At 50.3% G+C, this 23261-nt stretch overlaps 1 protein-coding gene across 3 annotated transcripts in view; it reads left to right on the top strand.

Annotated features, from left to right (window-relative positions):
• The first annotated feature begins 1252 nt into the window (after positions 1-1252).
• The window catches only part of GLCCI1 (glucocorticoid induced 1), a 73192-nt gene continuing 51183 nt past the window's right edge, over positions 1253-23261 (top strand). For all 3 annotated transcript variants that reach the window (XM_073677298.1, XM_073677299.1, XM_073677297.1), the window contains exons 1-4: positions 1253-1678; positions 14796-14947; positions 18313-18402; positions 22679-22792. In XM_073677298.1, the coding sequence (XP_073533399.1) occupies positions 1255-1678; positions 14796-14947; positions 18313-18402; positions 22679-22792 (780 nt within the window). In that variant the 5' untranslated portion in view covers positions 1253-1254. The remainder of the gene's footprint in view (positions 1679-14795; positions 14948-18312; positions 18403-22678; positions 22793-23261) is intronic.

The raw sequence follows: 23261 nt of genomic DNA, 5'->3' as shown, positions 1-23261 counted from the left end.
TGTACATTATATGTGTGTTATTACAGCACAGGACACGTGTATTACACCTCTGTACATTATATGTGTATTATTACAGCACAGGACACGTGTATTACACCTCTGTACATTATATGTGTATTATTACAGTACAGGACACGGGTATTACACCTCTGTACATTATATGTGTATTATTACAGCACAGGACACGTGTATTACACCTCTGTACATTATATGTGTATTATTACAGCACAGGACACGTGTATTACACCTCTGTACATTATATGTGTATTATTACAGAACAGGACACGTGTATTACACCTCTGTACATTATATGTGTATTATTACAGCACAGGACACGTGTATTACACCTCTGTACATTATATGTGTATTATTACAGCACAGGACACGTGTATTACACCTCTGTACATTATATGTGTATTATTACAGCACAGGACACGTGTATTACACCTCTGTACATTATATGTGTATTATTACAGCACAGGACACGTGTATTACACCTCTGTACGTTATATGTGTATTATTACAGTACAGGACACGTGTATTACACCTATGTACATTATATGTGTATTATTACAGCACAGGACACGTGTATTACACCTCTGCACATTATATGTGTATTATTACAGCACAGGACACGTGTATTACACCTCTGTACATTATATGTGTATTATTACAGCACAGGACACGTGTATTACACCTCTGTACGTTATATGTGTATTATTACAGTACAGGACACGTGTATTACACCTCTGTACATTATATGTGTATTATTACAGCACAGGACACGTGTATTACACCTCTGCACATTATATGTGTATTATTACAGCACAGGACACGTGTATTACACCTGTGTACGTTATATGTGTATTATTACAGCACAGGACACGTGTATTACACCTGTGTACGTTATATGTGTATTATTACAGCACAGGACACGTGTATTACACCTCTGTACATTATATGTGTATTATTACAGTACAGGACACGGGTATTACACCTGTGTACGTTATATGTGTATTATTACAGCACAGGACACGTGTATTACACCTCTGTACATTATATGTGTATTATTACAGTACAGGACACGTGTATTACACCTCTGCGCGTTATAGGAGTATTTAGCCTGCATCCTTTGGTTACGTCATTGAACTATTTTACGCTACAACCTCCACATGACCCCGCCCCAGACTCTCCGCTTCCATTTTATTGGCTGCCGCGCTTACGTCATGATTTGAATCCGTCCTGTGATTGGTTATGACGCACCGCTTACCGCCGTTAGCGCCGCCCTTTCCCTCCTCGCCGCTGTGTGACAGTCGCCGGCCATTCGGGGGCCGCGGAGGAGCTGCGTCACCGGCGGTGGCGGGGGAGACCGAGCATCTCGCCGCCGTCATGTCTTCCACTCACCCCCGAGTGAAGCGCGGCTCCGGCTCCCCTCCGAACGGCTCGGCCCGCCTACTGCAGCCCATCCGGGCCACCGTGCCCTACCAGCTCCTACACAGCAGCCCCAGCCGCTCCCCGTCCGCATCGGTGGGCAGTAACACCGAGCCGGGACCCCCGAGTCCTTCTCCACCTTCCCCGCTGCTCGCACAACCTCACAGCAGCCCTGAGGCGGCCAGAACCCGGAGGAGGAGGAGCAGCTCCCCGGACAGGAGGAACGCGGCGTCCCCCGGGAGCAGAGGTGAGCGGCCGCCTCTCGTGTTACCTCCTGCGAGGTCAGCATGGCGCCGAGCACACGTCCACCGCCTGCATGCGGCTCTGCTGCGCCCTGTGTGCACCCGGCGTGGGGGCCACACCAGGCAGAGGCACAGCTCGGGGCGGGCCGAGAGAACTATCCTCCTGAGAACAGGCCATGTGTGCTCGGGAACAGCTGCAAGTTCTGGCTCCGAGTGCACTGCACGCTCTTGTGGGTCTGGAGCAGAGCTGGGGGCTCTGGAGTGCACTGCACGCTCTTGTGGGTCTGGAGCAGAGCTGGGGGCTCTGGAGTGCACTGCACGCTCTTGTGGGTCTGGAGCAGAGCTGGGGGCTCTGAAGTGCACTGCACGCTCTGGTGGGTCTGGAGCAGAGCTGGGGGCTCTGGAGTGCACTGCACGCTCTTGTGGGTCTGGAGCAGAGCTGGGGGCTCGAGTGCACTGCACGCTCTTGTGGGTCTGGAGCAGAGCTGGGGGCTCTGGAGTGCACTGCACGCTCTTGTGGGTCTGGAGCAGAGCTGGGGGCTCTGGAGTGCACTGCACGCTCTTGTGGGTCTGGAGCAGAGCTGGGGGCTCTGGAGTGCACTGCACGCTCTTGTGGGTCTGGAGCAGAGCTGGGGGCTCTGGAGTGCACTGCACGCTCTTGTGGGTCTGGAGCAGAGCTGGGGGCTCTGGAGTGCACTGCACGCTCTTGTGGGTCTGGAGCAGAGCTGGGGGCTCTGGAGTGCACTGCACGCTCTTGTGGGTCTGGAGCAGAGCTGGGGGCTCTGGAGTGCACTGCACGCTCTTGTGGGTCTGGAGCAGAGCTGGGGGCTCTGGAGTGCACTGCACGCTCTTGTGGGTCTGGAGCAGAGCTGGGGGCTCTGGAGTGCACTGCACGCTCTTGTGGGTCTGGAGCAGAGCTGGGGGCTCTGGAGTGCACTGCACGCTCTTGTGGGTCTGGAGCAGAGCTGGGGGCTCTGGAGTGCACTGCACGCTCTTGTGGGTCTGGAGCAGAGCTGGGGGCTCGAGTGCACTGCACGCTCTTGTGGGTCTGGAGCAGAGCTGGGGGCTCGAGTGCACTGCACGCTCTTGTGGGTCTGGAGCAGAGCTGGGGGCTCTGGAGTGCACTGCACGCTCTTGTGGGTCTGGAGCAGAGCTGGGGGCTCTGGAGTGCACTGCACGCTCTTGTGGGTCTGGAGCAGAGCTGGGGGCTCTGGAGTGCACTGCACGCTCTTGTGGGTCTGGAGCAGAGCTGGGGGCTCTGGAGTGCACTGCACGCTCTTGTGGGTCTGGAGCAGAGCTGGGGGCTCTGGAGTGCACTGCACGCTCTGGTGGGTCTGGAGCAGAGCTGGGGGCTCTGGAGTGCACTGCACGCTCTGGTGGGTCTGGAGCAGAGCTGGGGGCTCTGAAGTGCACTGCACGCTCTGGTGGGTCTGGAGCAGAGCTGGGGGCTCTGGAGTGCACTGCACGCTCTGGTGGGTCTGGAGCAGAGCTGGGGGCTCTGGAGTGCACTGCACGCTCTGGTGGGTCTGGAGCAGAGCTGGGGGCTCTGAAGTGCACTGCACGCTCTGGTGGGTCTGGAGCAGAGCTGGGGGCTCTGAAGTGCACTGCACGCTCTGGTGGGTCTGGAGCAGAGCTGGGGGCTCTGAAGTGCACTGCACGCTCTGGTGGGTCTGGAGTGCACTGCATGATCTTGTGGGTCTGGAGCAGAGCTGGGGGTGTCTGGAATGCAGTGCACGCTCTTGTGGGTCTACAGCAGAGCTGGGTGGCGTCTGGAGTGCAGTGCACGCTCTTGTGGGTCTAGAGTGCAGCGCACACTCTTGTGGGTCTACAGCAGAGCTGGGGGGTGGTCAGGGGTGCAGCCCACGCTCTTGTGGGTATAGAGCAGAGCTGGGTGGGTGGGTCTGGAGTGCACTGCACGCTCTTGTGGGTATAGAGCAGAGCTGGGTGGGGGGGTCTGGAGTGCAGTGCATGCTCTTGGGCCTAGAGCAGAGCTGGGGGGGGGTCTGGAGTGCAGTGCATGCTCTTGGGTCTAGAGCAGAGCTGGGGGGGGGGTCTGGAGTGCAGTGCATGCTCTTGGGTCTAGAGCAGAGCTGGGGGGGGTCTGGAGTGCAGTGCACGCTCTTGGGTCTAGAGCAGAGCTGGGGGGTCTGGAGTGCACTGCACGCTCTTGTGGGTCTGGAGCAGAGCTGGGGGGTCTGGAGTGCACTGCACGCTCTTGTGGGTCTGGAGCAGAGCTGGGGGGTCTGGAGTGCACTGCACGCTCTTGTGGGTCTGGAGCAGAGCTGGGGGGTCTGGAGTGCACTGCACGCTCTTGGGGGTCTGGAGCAGAGCTGGGGGCTCTGGAGTGCACTGCACGCTCTTGTGGGTCTACAGCAGAGCTGGGTGGCGTCTGGAGTGGAGTGCACGCTCTTGTGGGTCTAGAGTGCAGCGCACACTCTTGTGGGTCTACGGCAGAGCTGGGGGGTGGTCAGGAGTGCAGCCCACGCTCTTGTGGGTATAGAGCAGAGCTGGGTGGGTGGGTCTGGAGTGCAGTGCATGCCCTTGGGTCTAGAGCAGAGCTGGGGGGGGGGTCTGGAGTGCAGTGCATGCTCTTGGGCCTAGAGCAGAGCTGGGGGGGGGGGGTCTGGAGTGCAGTGCATGCTCTTGGGCCTAGAGCAGATCTGGGGGGGGTCTGGAGTGCAGTGCATGCTCTTGGGTCTAGAGCTGGGGGGGGGGGTCTGGAGTGCAGTGCATGCTCTTGGGTCTAGAGCTGGGGGGGGGTCTGGAGTGCAGTGCATGCTCTTGGGTCTAGAGCAGAGCTGGGGGGGGGGTCTGGAGTGCAGTGCATGCTCTTGGGTCTAGAGCAGAGCTGGGGGGTCTGGAGTGCAGTGCATGCTCTTGGGTCTAGAGCAGAGCTGGGGGGGACGAGTGCAGTGCGCGCTCTTGTGGGTCTACAGCAGAGCTGGGGGGCTCTGGAGTGCAGTGCTTGCTCTTGTGGATTTAACACGGAACTGGGGGTGTGCTGGAGTGCAGTGCATGCTCTTGTGGGTCTAGAGCAGAGCTTGGGGGTCTGGAGTGCAGTGCACGCTCTTGCGGGTCTGGAGTGCAGTGAACACACTTGTGGTTCCAGAGGGGGGGGGGGCTCTGAAGTGCAGTGCAGTGGTGGTTTTTGCAATTCTAGGTCAGAAGTGGAAGGTACTATCTCAGGGTTCTAGGTCAGTGTCAACATACCGTTCTTGATCTGAGCTGGGGGTCTGGAATGCAGTGCATGCCTTTGGGGTTCTAGGTCAGGGCTGAAACTTAGTTCAAGTGCATGTACTTGTTTCTTGACCAGAGATGGTACTTGCATTTCTAAGTCTGGAGTGCATTGTATGCACTTTTGGTACTTGCATTTCAGTGAATGAGCTAATGTGGAGTACAGCATGTGCCCTTGTGATTCTAGATCAGTAGTGGTGCTTGCATCTCCAGGAAGGGCGTGCAATGCATACACATGAATTTAGATCATTGCCAGTTCTTGGACTGAGCTGAGCTGGTAGTCCAGGGTGCAGTGTATACATGTGGTGATACTTGCATTTCCAGGGCTGGAGTGCAATGCATGCACTTGGAGTTCTAGATCTGAGCTGATGGTCTGGAGTTCCTTGCATGCACTTTTAGTTCTATAACGGAGTTCAGGAAATGCCAGCGTTGGACTCCAGGTGCTGAGAAGTTGCTATTATCTGGTTCTAGAGCAGATTCTTTTGTACCTTAAGTTCTAGAACTGCCTGTAGATATGTGGTGTAATACATTAGAAGTGGCGAGTCTAGACACTCAGATCTGCAAATTTCTGACCCAGAAAAGTACGAGCATTAGTACCAGGTAGTTGTGCTGGGGATCTACAGCTCTAGAGCAGCGCTCTCCGACTTGTGCCCCTTAAACTATTACAAGACTGCTACACCCAACATGCCCTGGGAGTAGCAGCTTTGCAAAAAAAAAAAAAAAAAAAAAAAGCTATGGAGCCGCATGGTGGAGGTGCTGACTGGTCTAGAACATTTGATGCTCTCAGGGCAACGGCTGGTGATCTGGAATTAGTGGTTTCCCTTTAAAGCATCTTGCACTTGCAGATCTAGAATCGTTCTGGCAATATGACCGTCCTGACGTTTGTAGGCGCCGAGGTGTGAAGGTCTGGAGTGGATGTTTCTAGATCTGCGGCACGTCTGGGACTGGTAGTTGTGGAATAATACTGTCATTTAATAATCTGGAGATCTAGATCTCCAGATTTCTAGAACAGGGCTAGGAGGAATAGTGCTTGCTAATAGTTGCAAAACTACTGCAGTCTTCCACACAGCATGCTGGGAGTAGTAGTAGTTTTCTGACTGATGGAGATGCCTCTGGGCGCTCATCCTATGCTATGCCCAGCATTACCCCTGCGATAAAATCACCTGCAGTCCTATGTAAAACACAATGTTAATCCGGCTTTATGTAGGACTGCTGGGAATTGCCGCTAGTTAACACTCTCACATCTGCTATATCTGTGCACCCTGGTTTTAAGGCAGTACTTGTGGTTTTTACATAGTTGAGTTTGCACACCAGTCCTAGGAGAAACCAGAAATGTCGTACTATAGATGTAGCAGAGCGGAGTTTGTGGTAGATCCCTATTTAAAGCCACAAATACTATAGATATATGTGGACTGTATCGCAAACTCAACTCTGCTACATCTGTGCACACCATGGTTTTTGGATCTCTGGTTTCACACTGATGTAGCAGAGCTGAGTTTGTGCTGCATTCCTATGTAAAATCATTGAGTGCGTAGACGTAGTTGGAACGCAGCGCACATTCACCTCTGCTACATATGATTTTACAAAATGTATGGTTTCACATAGGACTGGAGCACACGGATCATAGATGTAGCAGAGCTGAGCTTGCATGCCAGTTGCCGAGGTGAAGCCAGAAATATTGTAAAACTATGATGTAGCAGAGTTGAATGTGGGCCGTGGTCCCACTACTTCTGCGCACTCTTGTGATTTTGCAGTACTTGTAGCTTTACGTGGCACTGCAGAACAAACCCCGCTCTGCTACATCTATGCATGCTTTAATTTTGCAGAATTAGTGTTTTTCACCTAGGACTGCAGCACAAAGTGAGCTTGAATGTAGCAAAGTTGAGTTTGTGCTGCAGCTTTGTGTAAAACGTAAGAGTGCACCGATGTTGCAGAGCCGAGTCTACAGTCCCAGGCTGGTAACAGAAATATGGCAAACAATCAAACTCGACTCTGCTACATCTGTGCAGCATTATCTGTGGTTTAACATAGGACTGCAGCTATCGTGGCACATATGGTAGGCGAACCCTGCGCTGTGAGATCACAGCGTTATCTACGCTTTTATATACGGCCACATCCCCCCCCCCCCCCATATCAGATCTCACTAGATCTATCGGAGTAAGCAAACGTCACGGCGATATCGCAATGTAGCGGAGCCCAGTCTGTCAGCAGGAGGCTTACACGCAGTCCTATGTAATGCCCCAGATGATGCATTATAGTGTCATGGAGCTTCAGGATCTGTAGATTTACATGGGACTGCAGATTGACCTACTCCCATCCACACTGCACAGAAAGTTGTCCGACTCGGCTCTGCTGCATCTTCCCGTCCTCGTGCCTCTTTGCGCTTGTCTCTTTAACCCGTGGCTGAGGCTCTGACATCAGTCCCCGGTGGCTCCGGCTCTAATAGTAGTAGTGACGTCATCATTCACCCCAGGGACCACCTCACCAAGGTGAAACCAGAGAGCATCGTAATTAGAGCACCCCGATACTAATTGGTCTGTAAGGTCGCCTGCGCTGCTGCGGGATATGTATGATGGTAGCGGGAGGTTGTTTCCTTTTCTTTTTTTTGCACCATTTCACACCCTCCCATTGGTAACTTACTTTTTCAAGGGGGTTTAGTTATGAAGGCGCCCTCCTCTTGTGTTGGAGCCGGCCTGACGATTAGGGGATCATTGATGGTCTGACTCATCCGGCAATCGACTTTTCCATGCAGCGGCCACTACAGGGGACATGTGGTATTACATGCCAGCCATAGGAGTGTGTATTAGTCTGGCCTTTAATGTTTAGTGGCTCCTAGCTGAGGGTCTGGATTGTGCCCCCCCCCCCCCCACCTTGAGCCAGTTTTACATGAGCGCATGTCCCTGTCCATATACGGACCTCGCTGACATGGAAATAGATTTTGCCCTGGCTCATCCATCTTGGCTGCTGCTGCTGATGTTCTGCTGGTTTGCACACCTTTCCTCCATGGTGGCAGCTGCAGGGGGCGCTCTGCTGGTTTCCATTGACTTTCTGCATCTTAGCAGCTGCAGGGGGCGCTCTGCTGGATGGCATAGGTTACCTTTATCTAGGCGGCTGCGGTGGGGGGCGCTCTGCTGGGTGGCATAGGTGTCCTTCATCTAGTTGGCTGCGGAGCTGTCTGCTGGGTGGCATAGGTGTCCTTCATCTAGTTGGCTGCGGGGGCGCTCTGCTGGGTGGCATAGGTGTCCTTCATCTAGTCGGCTGCGGGGGCTCTCTGCTGGGTGGCATAGGTGTCCTTCATCTAGTTGGCTGTAGGGGCTCTCTGCTGGGTGGCATAGGTGTCCTTCATCTAGTCGGCTGCGGGGGCGCTCTGTTGGGTGGCATAGGTGTCCTTCATCTAGTTGGCTGCGGGGCTCTCTGCTGGGTGGCATAGGTGTCCTTCATCTAGTTGGCTGCGGGACTCTGCTGGGTGGCATAGGTGTCCTTCATCTAGTCGGCTGCGGGGGCGCTCTGCTGGGTGGCATAGGTGTCCTTCATCTAGTTGGCTGTGGGGGCTCTCTGCTGGGTGGCATAGGTGTCCTTCATCTAGTTGGCTGCGGGGGCTCTCTGCTGGGTGGCATAGGTGTCCTTCATCTAGTTGGCTGCGGGGGCGCTCTGCTGGGTGGCATAGGTGTCCTTCATCTAGTTGGCTGCGGGGGCTCTCTGCTGGGTGGCATAGGTGTCCTTCATCTAGTTGGCTGCGGGGGCGCTCTGCAGGTTTCCATTGACTTTCTGCATCTTAGCAGCTGCAGGGGGCGCTCTGCTGGATGGCATAGGTTACCTTTATCTAGGCGGCTGGGGTGGGGGGCGCTCTGCTGGGTGGCATAGGTGTCCTTCATCTAGTCGGCTGCGGGGGCGCTCTGCTGGGTGGCATAGGTGTCCTTCATCTAGTTGGCTGTAGGGGCTCTCTGCTGGATGGCATAGGTGTCCTTCATCTAGTCGGCTGCGGGGGCGCTCTGCTGGGTGGCATAGGTGTCCTTCATCTAGTTGGCTGCGGGGCTCTCTGCTGGATGGCATAGGTGTCCTTTGTCTAGTCGGCTGCGGGGGCTCTCTGCTGGATGGCATAGGTGTCCTTCATCTAGTTGGCTGCGGGGCTCTATGCTGGGTGGCATAGGTGTCCTTAATCTAGTTGGCTGTAGGGGCTCTCTGCTGGGTGGCATAGGTGTCCTTCATCTAGTCAGCTGCGGGGGCTCTCTGCTGGGTGGCATAGGTGTCCTTCATCTAGTTGGCTGTAGGGGCTCTCTGCTGGGTGGCATAGGTGTCCTTCATCTAGTCGGCTGCGGGGGCGCTCTGCTGGGTGGCATAGGTGTCCTTCATCTAGTTGGCTGCGGGGGCGCTCTGCTGGGTGGCATAGGTGTCCTTCATCTAGTTGGCTGCGGGGGCGCTCTGCTGGGTGGCATAGGTGTCCTTCATCTAGTTGGCTGCAGGGGCTCTCTGCTGGGTGGCATAGGTGTCCTTCATCTAGTTGGCTGCGGGGGCGCTCTGCTGGGTGGCATAGGTGTCCTTCATCTAGTTGGCTGCGGGGGCGCTCTGCTGGGTGGCATAGGTGTCCTTCCTCTAGTCGGCTGCGGTGGCGCTCTGCTGGGTGGCATAGGTGTCCTTCATCTAGTCGACTGCGGGGGCGCTCTGCTGGGTGGCATAGGTGTCCTTCATCTAGTCGACTGCGGGGGCGCTCTGCTGGGTGGCATAGGTGTCCTTCATCTAGTCGGCTGCGGGGGCGCTCTGCTGGGTGGCATAGGTGTCCTTTGTCTAGTCGGCTGCGGGGGCGCTCTGCTGGGTGGCATAGGTGTCCTTCGTCTAGGCGGCTGCGGGGGCGCTCTGCTGGGTGGCATAGGTGTCCTTCATCTAGTCGGCTGCGGGGGCGCTCTGCTGGGTGGCATAGGTGTCCTTCATCTAGTCGGCTGCGGGGGCGCTCTGCTGGGTGGCATAGGTGTCCTTCATCTAGTCGGCTGCGGGGGCGCTCTGCTGGGTGGCATAGGTGTCCTTTGTCTAGGCGGCTGCGGGGGGCGCTCTAGTGTTTTGCATAGGTTTTCTCCATCTTGGTATATTAATAAAATGTCTGTGCAGCCGTTCTCTTGTTGAGCGGACGCCACGATTTTGATACATATCACAAGTGACTTGAAATTGGGGCCCATCTTGTGCCAGTAAGTGGTGTAATTCCTTCCTGTCCTGGGCACCAGGGACCTCAGGTAAAGGTTATATTTTCCATGCCATGTGCCTGTGTAGGAGGAAGGATATTCGGTGCGCTCTGTATCTGCAGCAGTCACACCACTCCCTTCCTCACTTACCAAAGTTCTTTGGACGATTTCTTGAAAGCTATAGACACTTTTGTACGTAAAAATGAATTTTACATGATGTTGGTTACTTTTGGTCAATAATATTGCACTAATTTTCACTGCAATCTTCACTCATTCATTCATTTTCAGACCCCCGAAATACAGTTTGCTATCTGATCAAAGTATTTTCAGATTCGTGTCTCACCAGTGATACATGCTGGGTCTCTCTCCCAGTAATATAGGCTGGATGTGATCTCTGTGGATGGGGCTCTCTCTCCCAGTAATATAGGCTGGATGTGATCTCTGTGGATGGGGCTCTCTCTCCCAGTAATATAAGCTGGATGTGATCTCTGGATGGCGCTCTCTCTCCCAGTAATATAGGCTGGATGTGATCTCTGGATGGCTCTCTCTCTCCCAGTAATATAGGCTGGATGTGAGCTCTGTGGATGGCTCTCTCTCTCCCAGTAATATAGGCTGGATGTGAGCTCTGTGGATGGCTCTCTCTCTCCCAGTAATATAGGCTGGATGTGAGCTCTGTGGATGGCTCTCTCTCTCACAGTAATATAGGCTGGATGTGATCTCGTACAAGTACTGCTTCTATCCTGCACTTGTTTGATCTTCATTTGCCTTTTTTCTGTCCTCTGAGATTGTACATGCTTTCCCACTTTTCCACATTGCGGGGATCTGTGTACAAAACTCTCCTTTTGCCACCAAGTCTAACTTAGAGTGAAGCGAGTGGGTGAGCAGACATCTGTCAGAACCAGAAGCTGCAGCTCTGAAGGGGTTTATACATATTTTTTATGCTCTGTAGCAGCAAAGTGTTAGAACAACTTTTAATAAAGACATTTTAGGAGGCTGGGGGGTGCTCTGCTTAAAGGGGTTGCTCCTTTTCAATTAAGTTTCCACCCTGTCTGCAGTTTGTTAAAAAAAAAAAAACAACCCAGCTGCTCGGTGCTCGCCTTCCCCATCGTTGAGTCTCGGTCACTGCTCCCAGTGCCTGGTATCGGGTGGAAGCGTGATTGAAAGGAAGCAACTCATTTAACAAGGCAGATGAACCAAAAAAATAAAAAAAATTCTGTGCTCAGCTGATACGTGGCCTTTCTAGTTAGAATGACTTGTATTTATCTCTGAAGGTTGCAGGATGAGCTTGTGCAATGCTCTGCAGGCTTCTTGCATTTATGTGGCGGTTGCACACTTCCTCCGTCCCTCGCCGTCCGGCGTGCAGTTACTATGACAGTGTTGGTGTTTATTGTTAGAGGTTGTAACCGCTGTCAGTGTAGTGATTATAATGAGAACTTAATGGCCGGGCTCGTCCTGGGGTTAGGAACCAACAGGCACTTTTATTGCATAACACAGTTCTGTTCCTGGCATCCTCTTCACTCCTTGTGTTTTTTTTTTTTTATAATACTTTGTGCCGGGGAAAAAAAAAATGCAGCGTGTGAATGCGTTTTTGGAAATCTTAGATTTTGATGTTATTGTAAAACCTTGTGTTTTTTTTCCACATGAAAAGAATGGACAGGAAAAAAAGGCAACGTGTGAACAAACCCTTTAATGGTTTTTATTTAGCAAAAATGTTTAAAGTATTATATTTATTTCTTTACATCCGTTACAGCTCCTACATTATCAGCATTCTGCTTCCCCAGACTCTTGACTAATTTGTCAAGAAATGTAATAAGGTGCTCATAGAAGTGTATGGGGATTACTGCATCGCATGCCATGTAACTGAGGAGTTCAACTCTTCTGAAGAGTTATCTGGCGCTCCTCAGGTACTGGCAGGTATTGCGGACGCCCCCCTTTCTCCCTGGGTGGATATCGCGGACAGCCCTCCACCACCCAGTAAAGAATCGGAGACCACCCCCGGGCAGGCATCGTGGACCCCAACACCCCCTCCCTCTCGCCCCTGGGCAGGTATTGCGGACGCCCCTCTCGCTCCCGGGCAGGTAGGAGTTCTACTCTTCAGAAGGATTATCTGGCCCTTCCCAGGTACTGGCAGGTATCGTGGACCCCCCTGACCACCAGCAGGTATCGTGGACCCCCCTGACCACCAGCAGGTATCGTGGACCCCCCTGACCACCAGCAGGTATCGTGGACCCCCCTGACCACCAGCAGGTATCGTGGACCCCCCTGACCACCAGCAGGTATCGTGGACCCCCCTGACCACCAGCAGGTATCGTGGACCCCCCTGACCACCAGCAGGTATCGTGGACCCCCCTGACCACCAGCAGGTATCGTGGACCCCCCTGACCACCAGCAGGTGTCGTACACATGTCTTGTTAGTTAGATGCGTTAAGAGACACAACTTTTGGCCAAACTGCATGCATAAGGATGAATAGCTGTTTTCACAATGAGTGTGTATGGGGGAGAGGGGGCCAAACTGAGTGTGCTTGAGGGGGTCAAAACTACGGAGCGGGCCTCATACACCTGGCAGATCCCATGCAGGAGAGCCCGGAGACCTCTGACCCTTAACAAGGCACTAGGAGGCAGCGGGTCCTCCATATGGCACCGCACAGGCCTGCCGTGCGTGGCTCCCGTCTCTCCTGTGCTCTCCCCACTCCCATGCAGGTATTGTATTGTCTCCCCCCAATAACTGGCCCCCATCTCAACAGCTCGGGCTCCTGCACACTCTGTATTATGTCGGATGTCGGCCCCCCGCTTCTTGTGCTTCAGCTTGAAGTTTTTACAAGGACATGCCTCAATCGGCCCCGTGCACTTCTGCTTAAAATAATAGGGGGCGCCTCCTGGGTGGGAAGTTCTACCAAGGTCTGTGTGAAAAGAAATACCCGGAGAGGTCACACGCCAAAGATGAAATGGTGATACCGCCCTTGAGAAAGAATGGTTAAGAGCGCCATTGAGGAGCGGGCAGAAGCCGGCCGATATGGACGGGTGGAGCTGAGCCGAACTGGCCGTATTCATGGCTTCATGGCAAACTCGCCTCTGCTACGTCTGTAGCTACACACAGGATCAGCTTCTGTCTGCTGAGCAGATGGCTGAGACCGGCCACAAGGCTTACAGTCAAGCAGATACGGACTGATAACCCCGCAGGCCGTCTGCAGTGACCCAGTGAGGTCCAGATGGATGTGTCGGCGTCCTTGTAGGTGGACATCCAGCTTTCCTGCGCTCCAGCATGGCGCTTGTGTATAGTCAGTGCATCGTTGCATATCATGTTCTGAGCAGTCTTATTATTCCCTGTTGTCAGCCAGCTCCATTTAGGGTCAGACACACGATCAACTACTGTCACTTATCTCCAGCCGTGTTACCGATCTCAGCAGCCGCTCTTCTTATAACACCGCTGCGCCGTTATGAAGGGTTACCGGCCCTTTAATGATTCAGATGAGTCAGGGCCGCTCTCCGCGAATGTTTTGACTTTACATTTTGCATACACGGTCTCTTTTTGCACGCCGTGGGTGCATTTAAGAAATACCTTTTCGACTTGTGACTAATCCCGCTTTCCTTCCTGTTCTGCATCTTCGCTGTATGAATTTGCAATTCGGTTTCTTACATGAATGTATAACTTGCCTGCAAGTCGCCATCAGTCTTGTTTTCAATTAAATGAGGAAAATAGGGGAAAAATAGTGGCAAGGGGGAGCGTTTTGTACACAGATTCCCACAATGTGGAAAGGGGGGAAAGCATGTACAATCTCAGGGAGGGCAGAGGAAAGCAAATGAAGACCTGGCATGCTGCGGCAACTCTTGCATCCCGATGCGTAAGTGCGTGCTGGCGATTGACCCCTTTACGAGAGGTTAAGGCTGTACTGAAAACAAAAACAATAATTCTCCCGACTTGGCCATATGCATGCATGCATGTGTTTTCCATGGGTACAGAGGCGTAGGCTGCTGCTGGATATCTCTGGCAGACTGGTGTTTGATATTCAACATGTCCGATTCGTCCCATCCCCGGCATCAGTTGGAGGTTCCCCATATACAGTAGACGGTCAGACTATCTCGCCAAAATAAAGTCACATTCGACTCTGCTCTACGGTTTCTGTGGGGGGGGGGGGGGTGTACTCTCTTATCTCCCCTGTGAACCAGCTCTGCCTGCTGCAGATACGTCCGGCAGTATCCGCACAGTCGCCGCTCCGAATGGCTTACAACATTTTACTAAGCATATTTCATCTTTTTTTTTTTTACAAATTTTATGTAAAAAAAAGCAAAGCGAAAAAATACTTTTCCAGTGCACCATTGCAGAATTGAAAACCCGAGACTGCAGCGCTGGCCAGCAGTCTCATAGACAGTGAAAGCAGCAGCGGTGCCCCTGGTTAGTTCAGGCCAGGACGGGATTTGCATCTCTAATTTCTGGCTATGAATTGGGCAGCATGCTAGAGGGTTTTATTGCAATTTTAAGTAGAATTTTAGGGTGTGTTGCTTAATAAATCTGCATTGTCTGTTACATGCTTTTTAAAATATAAAAATAATAATTAAAAAAAAAAAACTCCCAGACTTAAAGGGGTCCTCTGGGGGCTTTATTGCATGAAATGCATGGTATTTCGGATTGGAAATGTAGAGGGGGGGGGGGGAAAAAACTATAGCCCGAATTTAATTTTTTTTTTTTTTTTTTTTTTTTCCCTTTCGTCCGCAGCTGACCGGTCAAATTCCCATCACTTCAGAACATCCAATACCATCAGGCGAACTTCTTCTCTGGACACCATAACTGGACCATATCTGAGCGGCCACTGGCCTCGGGACCCTCATGTTCACTACCCCTCATGTATGAATGATAAAGCCACTCAGGTAACGTCTCCAGACTTCCCGCACCTTCTCTTCATACGGTTGTAGGTTTGGTCAGAGCGGGCGGCCTTGGTGGTGGATCCACACTAGAAGGTTATCTCGTGTAAACTCACCGCAGCTCCTCTGAAGATGAAGGGAACATCTGCTCCCTCAAGGAGCAGCCTTTTCACATCTATGTGGAGTGAGAATGACTGACTGCTTTCTAGTAAGTGTTTATTTCACCCCAGCACTGTACCCACAGCTACACTGCTCAGTGCTGCTTCTAAGCATTTGCTACATACACAGGTGAGCAGGAATGTCTCGTGTCTGTATATGGGAGACCACATCGTAGATGGTCCCCATTTACTGCTCATTTGTCTCTGAGCTAAAGTGGGCGCTATAAAAGCTGCTACGTTTCATAATGCAATTTCCCTTCAGCGCCCCCCTAAGGTGAAATGAAGCATTACACAGCCATATTGAAATCCACGGACTGTATACAATGCATTTACATGGCTGGACATCTGGAATAAGAGGCACTTTCTTCTATTATAGGGGTCATCAGGGAAGGGGGGAAAGCTACTGGTCATTGGGGGGCTCTATCTCCCCCAATACTATGGAGCAGCAGTCACATATGCATCTTTTCTGAGTACTATAGGTGATCTGTCAGCCCCATTGACAAGTAGATGTTTTGGGAACCGTGGGGGATCTGGAAAAAAATAATTTGGCCTTAGTCTCCATATCCTGAGCCACAACTGTTTTTTTTTTTTTTTTTGCAAGGTGAACTGCAGGTTTTATAGATAACATTTTTGGGGTCCATATGCATTTTAATTTAAAGGGGTTAGATGACAAAAAATAGAAATTGCAGGTGACCCCCTCCCATTCCTAAAGTGCCGTTATAATGATATGCAGCGGGCTCTGCTTCTGTAAATGGAGCGGCTGTCGCTATGGGACTGTAATGATGGACCCTCTTATGGCTGATCCGTGGCGGTCAGCGGGCCAGTGTTGGATTATCAGTGTCCTGTCGTTGTGTGATCCCGTCCCCATACAGCGTGCCCTCCGTACCTCCTGCTCCCGTCTCCCCGCTCAGGATGTGGCGGCGTCCCGCTCTGCGTCGCTGCGTACACACAAGCTTTGCGATCATGTCTTAGTGACTTGAGAGGCTTCTTTAATATTTCACAGCGGCTCACAATTAGTAACAGAATAGCGGCGGCGAGCCTTTCTGCAGCTCCTTTGCGATGCGCCCGGTCTTCTCCGTTACATGTTTAATGCCGCGGCTGCAGCTAGAATGTCTCCTGAACCTTCACCGGCCGCAAATACAATCTCCCCGGACGACTTCTACAGCGTAAGGTAAAGACGTGGGACAGAAGGAGAGGGGGTGCAGAAGGCATCACTGTCACGCTCCGCACCCTCAGCTCCTGCGCCTGCCGCTAACGAACGATCACTGATTGTCTACAGAGATTCTCACTACCTGTTGGGGGGGATATCTGACTATTTCTGCAGATTTTGCTAAAGTGTTTCCAGGATCAGTGGCTCCAGCTACACTGGACGGTTTGTTGGAGTCTGTGGTAGTCTGAAATCCGCCTTCTGTCTGCCCAGGCCCAGGTTGCTGCTCCTTCCCTCAGCCATGCTTTACAACGCCACACAGAATGATCTCACTCTTGATCTTCTACATCCTCACCTGCCATAACGTGGCGATGTCAGAGACTCAACGTTGGTCACTGTCCACCTCCAAAATATATAAAAATCAATGTAGACTCACTGAGGATAAGTACAGAAAAGGAGGAGTGTACACAGTAACTGCACCTGCAGAATAGTGAGTGCAGCTCTGGAGTATAATACAGGATGTAACTCAGGATCAGTAATGTAATGTATGTACACAGTGACTGCACCAGCAGAATAGTGAGTGCAGCTCTGGAGTATAATACAGGATGTAACTCAGGATCAGTACAGGATCAGTAATGTAATGTATGTGCACAGTGACTGCACCAGCAGAATAGTGACTGCAGCTCTGGAGTATAATACAGGATGTAACTCAGGATCAGTACAGGATCAGTAATGTATGTACTCAGTGACTGCACCTGCAGAATAGTGAGTGCAGCTCTGGAGTATAATACAGGATGTAACTCAGGATCAATACAGGATCAGTAATGTATGTACACAGTGAGTGCAGCTCTGGAGCATTAACAGAAGCCTAACTTTTTCAGGTACTTCTTTGCTTCCATTAGTGTCTTCCCGCACTGTTCGTAATTGGTTTCCAGCTGTATTCTGGTGCCAGTTCCATTCCGGTGCCAGATCATTCCTGGTTGGGGAGTGCATGTGGCAGATGTGGAGTTCTGTCATTTTCCCCAGTGATCAGGGACATTCATCGTATTGGACTGGATAGTGAGTGCAGCTCTGATGTAAAATTTGGCAACTGGGGATCAGTACAGGATCAGTAATGTAATGTATGTACACAGTGACTCCACCAGCAGAATAGTGAGTGCAGCTCTGGATTATAATACAGGATGTAACTCAGGATCAGTAATGTAATGTATGTACACAGTGACTGCACCAGCAGAATAGTGAGTGCAGCTCTGGAGTATAATGCAGGATGTAACTCAGGATCAGTAATGTAATGTATGTACACAGTGACTGCACCAGCAGAATAGTGAGTGCAGCTCTGGAGTATAATACAGGATGTAACTCAGGATCAGTACAGGATCAGTAATGTAATGTATGTACACAGTGACTCCACCAGCAGAATTGTTTTATTTTTATCTCCTTTTGTTATTGTTGTATTTTTTGGGGGTAAACCCTGGTCCAAATGATATTTTTACATGGTGGAAGATTGGAGCAGAAAGAAACTTTGATCTCTGAACAGACAAGAAGTGGGCTTTAGACCACCACAGACTCCAGCGGACAGGGCTTTCAGAGTCACTAATCATAGCGGTGTTCGGCAGAGCTTTAAAAATCTGCTCGTCTCCTTTCACAAGCGCTGACATCTTGGAGCCTTTTCCTGAGATTTAGTTGAGTCCAGCTGTGATCTATGGGGAATCTGGGCAGTAATTGATCAGTTTCCTGGCAGCGCCACTACAGGTGAAATTAAGCATTACAGTATCCATTGATATCACAGGGGTGTTTGTGTAATACAAGACTGGATAGGTCCGCCAGCTGGAAAGACGCTCCTAGTGTGAGAATCCCTCCTCTATCCTGACCAGTTGGGTGCAGGGTTTTCTATAATGGACCACCCCTTTAAGAGCTGAATTCTTTCTGGAGCCCAATGATTTGAGCAATGGCTGCTTATACCGTTGACCTTCTACCACCTCACAGGGAAAACTTGGCCATGTTGGATGGTATCTTTGCATTATTTATTTTTTTTTTTTTTCCTTTTTCTTGCCTTTTTTCTGCAGACACCGAGCTGTTGGGGAGAAGAAAGCACCGAAAAGAAAATTGGCCATCAGCGCTCTGCATCTTGGGGTAGCGCCGACCAGCTTAAAGAGGTACGCACAGGTTTTTTTTTGGTTAATAGAGAGACTGGGAATTTGCATAGCAATTTAAATGCATTCTAAGACTTGTTTACAAATCTGTTACTTTGTGTCTCCATGGTTACAGACTACAAACAAACCTTGTGTAGTCAGATCCTAAGTCATGTTACTTTTTTTTTTTCCCAGCTCTTCCTGTCACTTTTTAGAAAGTAGAAAAAGGGGAAAAATGAAAGTAAAGGACATCTACATAACGGAATGATGGTAGACTGATATATTTTTTAAATGCAGCTTTGGCTGTGACAGGAGGATAGATCTTGAATGAGCCTTGCTATTTCCGTTCGGTATATGATGCCGATCGGGGGAATATCTGAAAACATGCCGTCCCTCCCTTGCTTAATTATTATTATTTTTTTTATGTACCAGCCAGTTGCGACATCTTTTGAGAAAAGTTGCCGTTATCTCTGAAACTTTTTTTTTGCAGGGAATGTTATTTCAGGTCAGCAGCTATAAAAATCTAGAATAACCCCAATCTGTCATCGCCAATAAGAGAACTGCGCAGTCTGAATAGAAGCACAGGTTGCAAATTACTATGTGTCATAATGCGCCCACGCCCGTAGATTTACACTTCTCGCTACTTACTTGTCGCCCACTCTCCGTAACCTAGACATTGCTATTGTTCTAGTGTGTTTAATTACAAGGGGCGTGTGTGTGTGTCTTCACCGGAAGGTCTTTATGGGGGTCTCGGTCTATTTATACTGGTTGTGGACGCGTTCATCGCACGTGAAGTACCGATCTTCACTCAGAGTACAGAAAGGTGTATAGTAAACTTTCTCTAATCTGCTGTCTTGTAGTCTCTGAATTTTTTATTCTGGTCTGGAGCTGCAAATGTTAGGGATGTCTGCTAACTAGGAGACAAAGTTATAGGCTGCTCATCAGGTATGGGCAATGCTTAACTTACTTTTTCCATAGGCAAATACAGCTTCTCTAGGAAGCACTCAATTACTCTCTAGAGCCTCAGCAGGTCACTCGCTTTCTATCCCCACCTGAGATTCACACCAGCAGCTCACTCGCTTCCTATCTTCCCTGAGATTCACACCAGCAGGTCACTCTCTTATGATCCTCCCTGGGAATCACAGCGGCAGGTCACTCGCTTCCTATCCTCCCTGGGAATCACAGCAGCAGGTCATTCGCTTTCTATCCTCCCTGGGAATCACAGCAGCAGGTCACTCGCTTTCTATCCTCCCTGGGAATCACAGCAGCAGGTCACTCGCTTTCTATCCTCCCTGGGAATCACAGCAGCAGGTCACTCGCTTTCTATCCTCCCTGGGAATCACAGCAGCAGGTCACTCGCTTTCTATCCTCCCTGGGAATCACAGCAGCAGGTCACTCGCTTTCTATCCTCCCTGGGAATCACAGCAGCAGGTCACTCGCTTCCTATCCTCCCTGGGAATCACAGCAGCAGGTCACTCGCTTTCTATCCTCCCTGGGAATCACAGCAGCAGGTCACTCGCTTTCTATCCTCCCTGGGAATCACAGCAGCAGGTCACTCGCTTTCTATCCTCCCTGGGAATCACAGCAGCAGGTCACTCGCTTTCTATCCTCCCTGGGAATCACAGCAGCAGGTCACTCGCTTTCTATCCTCCCTGGGAATCGCAGCAGCAGGTCACTCGCTTTCTATCCTCCCTGGGAATCACAGTAGCAGGTCACTCTTTCTATCCTCCCTGGGAATCACAGTAGCAGGTCACTCGCTTTCTATCCCCTTTGGGAATCACAGCGGCAGGTCACTCGCTTTCTATCCCCTTTGGGAATCACAGCGGCAGGTCACTCGCTTTCTATCCCCTTTGGGAATCACAGCAGCAGGTCACTCGCTTTCTATCCTCCCTGGGAATCACAGCAGCAGGTCACTCGCTTTCTATCCTCTCTGGGAATCACACCGGCAGGTCACTCGCTTTCTATCTTCCCTGGGAATCACAGCGGCAGGTCACTCGCTTTCTATCCTCCCTGGGAATCACAGCAGCAGGTCACTCGCTTTCTATCCTCCCTGGGAATCACACCAGCAGGTCACTCGCTTTCTATCTTCCCTGGGAATCACAGCGGCAGGTTACTCTTTCTTTTACCTCCTGGGAGTCACGGCAGCAGGTCACTCGCTTTCTATCTTCCCTGGGAATCACAGCGGCAGGTTACTCTTTCTTTTACCTCCTGGGAGTCACGGCAGCAGGTAGTTTTCACACCGGCCACAGGATCATTTTAGACTCTTACCTTCCTGTTTCAGGAGCTCTAAATGTACATTAGGAGCAATGGTCAGACCTCGACCTTATTCTTTGTGTTGAAGCATCTAATGAGCGTGTGCTAATGACATTGTGAAAGGAGAGTAAGCAGGGTCAGCTTGTGACTGTGGATCCTGTTATCAGCTGTGTATTAAATACTTTCCCAAACACTTTTTAAAAATACATATAACACAAGAACCTTTTTAAACTCTAGGTCATTTTCTGATAAAAACTTCCCTTTAAAGTCGCAGTTGGCGTAATTGTTTCACTTTGTTACTTTCAGCACATTTTGCAAACACATGGCGATTACTGGCAGGGAGTTTCAAAAAGTGAATAATTCCAAAACCTCAATAATGGCGCCGATCTTTGTGCAAAGTAACGCTACACATAGCAGCCGTCTATTTTCTAACACTAGAACAGACCAAAATGCGCCAAATGAATGAAAAGGCGCGCGATCAATGCACTTTATATGTAAATGCAATTGGAGGTGGCCGCGTGCCCGTCCTGGATCATCCAGCATCTAATTGTGGGAATCCCGAGGGCGTCGAGTGGAAGTGGTCCGAATATGTGTTTTTATTTCTTGCACAGGAAATCGCCAAATACATCCCCAGAGCAATATTGTGTAGTGCTGGCACGTCTACATGCTGCTTATAATACACCCACACGGAGGGATTGCAGCATGGCCAGCTGCTAATTACCGATCTGCGGCCAACAGGGTTTCACACTTGAAGAATATGGAAGAGTAAGATGCCCTAATCTAACCCGGGGCCTAGAGAATGGAAGCGAAGTGTACAGGGGGGCTTATACTTATGTGATCGGAAGAGGAAACATGCAAAATGAGTGCAGCTCTGCAGTAAATACAGGATGTAACTCTGCATCTGTACAAGCTAAGTAATGCAACTCCACCAGCAGAATAGTGAATGCAGCTCTGGAGTATACTACAGGATGTAACTCAGGATCAGTAATGTAATGTATGCACACAGTGAGTGCAGCTCTGGAGTATAATACAGGAGCTGCACTTTGTTTTCTGGTACTTCTTGGAGCATCATTGTGTTTTCCCGCACTGTTCGTAATTGGTTTCCAGCTGTATTCTGGTGCCAGTTCCATTCCGGTGCCAGATCATTCCTGGTTGGGGAGTGCATGTGGCAGATGTGGAGTTCTGCCATTTTCCCCAGTGATCAGGGACATTCATCGTATTGGACTGGATAGTGAGTGCAGCTCTGACGTAAAATATGGCAACTCAGGATCAATACAAGATAAGTAATGTATGTACCCAGTGACTGCACCAGCAGAATAGTGAGCGCAGCTCTGGAGTATATATAATACAGGATGTAACTCAGGATCAGTAATGTATGTACACAGTGACTGCACCAGCAGAATAGTGAGCGCAGCTCTGGAGTATATATAGTACAGGATGTAACTCAGGATCAGTAATGTAATGTATGTACACAGTGACTGCACCAACAGAATAGAGAGTGCAGCTCTGGAGTATAATACAGGATGTAACTCAGGATCAGTACAGGATCAGTAATGTAATATATGTACACAGTGACTGCACCAGCAGAATAGTGAGTGCAGCTCTGGAGTATAATACAGGATGTAACTCAGGATCAGTAATGTAATGTATGTACACAGTGACTGCACCAGCAGAATAGTGAGTGCAGCTCTGGAGTATAATGCAGGATGTAACTCAGGATCAGTACATGATCAGTAATGTAATGTATGTACACAGTGACTGCACCAGCAGAATAGTGAGTGCAGCTCTGGAGTATAATATAGGATGTAACTCAGGATCAGTACAGGATAAGTAATGTAATGTATGTACACAGTGACTATACCAGCAGAATAGTGAGTGCAGCTCTGGAGTATAGTACAGGGTGTAACTCAGGATTAGTAATGTATATTACATGTACATTACATATATATTTTTTTTTTATGTTGGTGGACATGACCTGTAAGACTTTGCTGATTTATACTACATTTTCTCAGCTGTGTAAGAACATACTTGTGCGCTGTCCCCATAGATCGCCAAGCTGCGGCAACAACTCCAGAGAACTAAGAACAGCAGCCGACACATCAAGGAGAAGGAGAGTTCATCGCTTCTTCAGGGATCCCACCCCGCACTCAGTCACTCTCAGGTGAGCCCGTTCTTCCCGCAGTGCACAGATACAGTTTGTACGGCTTATGCCTTGCACACATCGCTCCAGTTATTCTCTATGGGACTGCAGGAGATGGCGGAGTGCAGCGCTGGGCCTTTTCAGCTTGTCCCATGGACAATATAATGCGATGGTTCTGCTCCGTTTAACAGCCCCGTTCTCATTGTTGGGGTTGGTAGCAGTCAAGCCCCCATCCTCCACCAATCCTCCGTATAATCGATTGCACTTGACAGATTTAGAGCCGGCGTCCTTGTATGTGTCTGATCTATTCAGAGCAGATCCAGATCTATTCAGAGCGGATTCAGAACAATTTTGGGGGGGATTTTGATGTGTGGGTTTTTTTTTTTTTTTTTTTTTTTTACAGCTTATATTTCCTTTTCATTGAACTTTTACATGAAATAAATAATAATTGTGACTTTTAACCCCTTAGTGCAAATTCACTTGCATGTAT

Source organism: Phyllobates terribilis, unplaced genomic scaffold (assembly GCF_046119375.1).
Source record: "Phyllobates terribilis strain yellow unplaced genomic scaffold, ASM4611937v1 Scaffold_4__5_contigs__length_816908805, whole genome shotgun sequence".
Lineage (NCBI taxonomy): Eukaryota > Metazoa > Chordata > Amphibia > Anura > Dendrobatidae > Phyllobates > Phyllobates terribilis.
The sequence above is the reverse complement of the archived record's forward strand: the minus strand, read 5'-3'. Positions and strand labels throughout refer to the sequence as shown.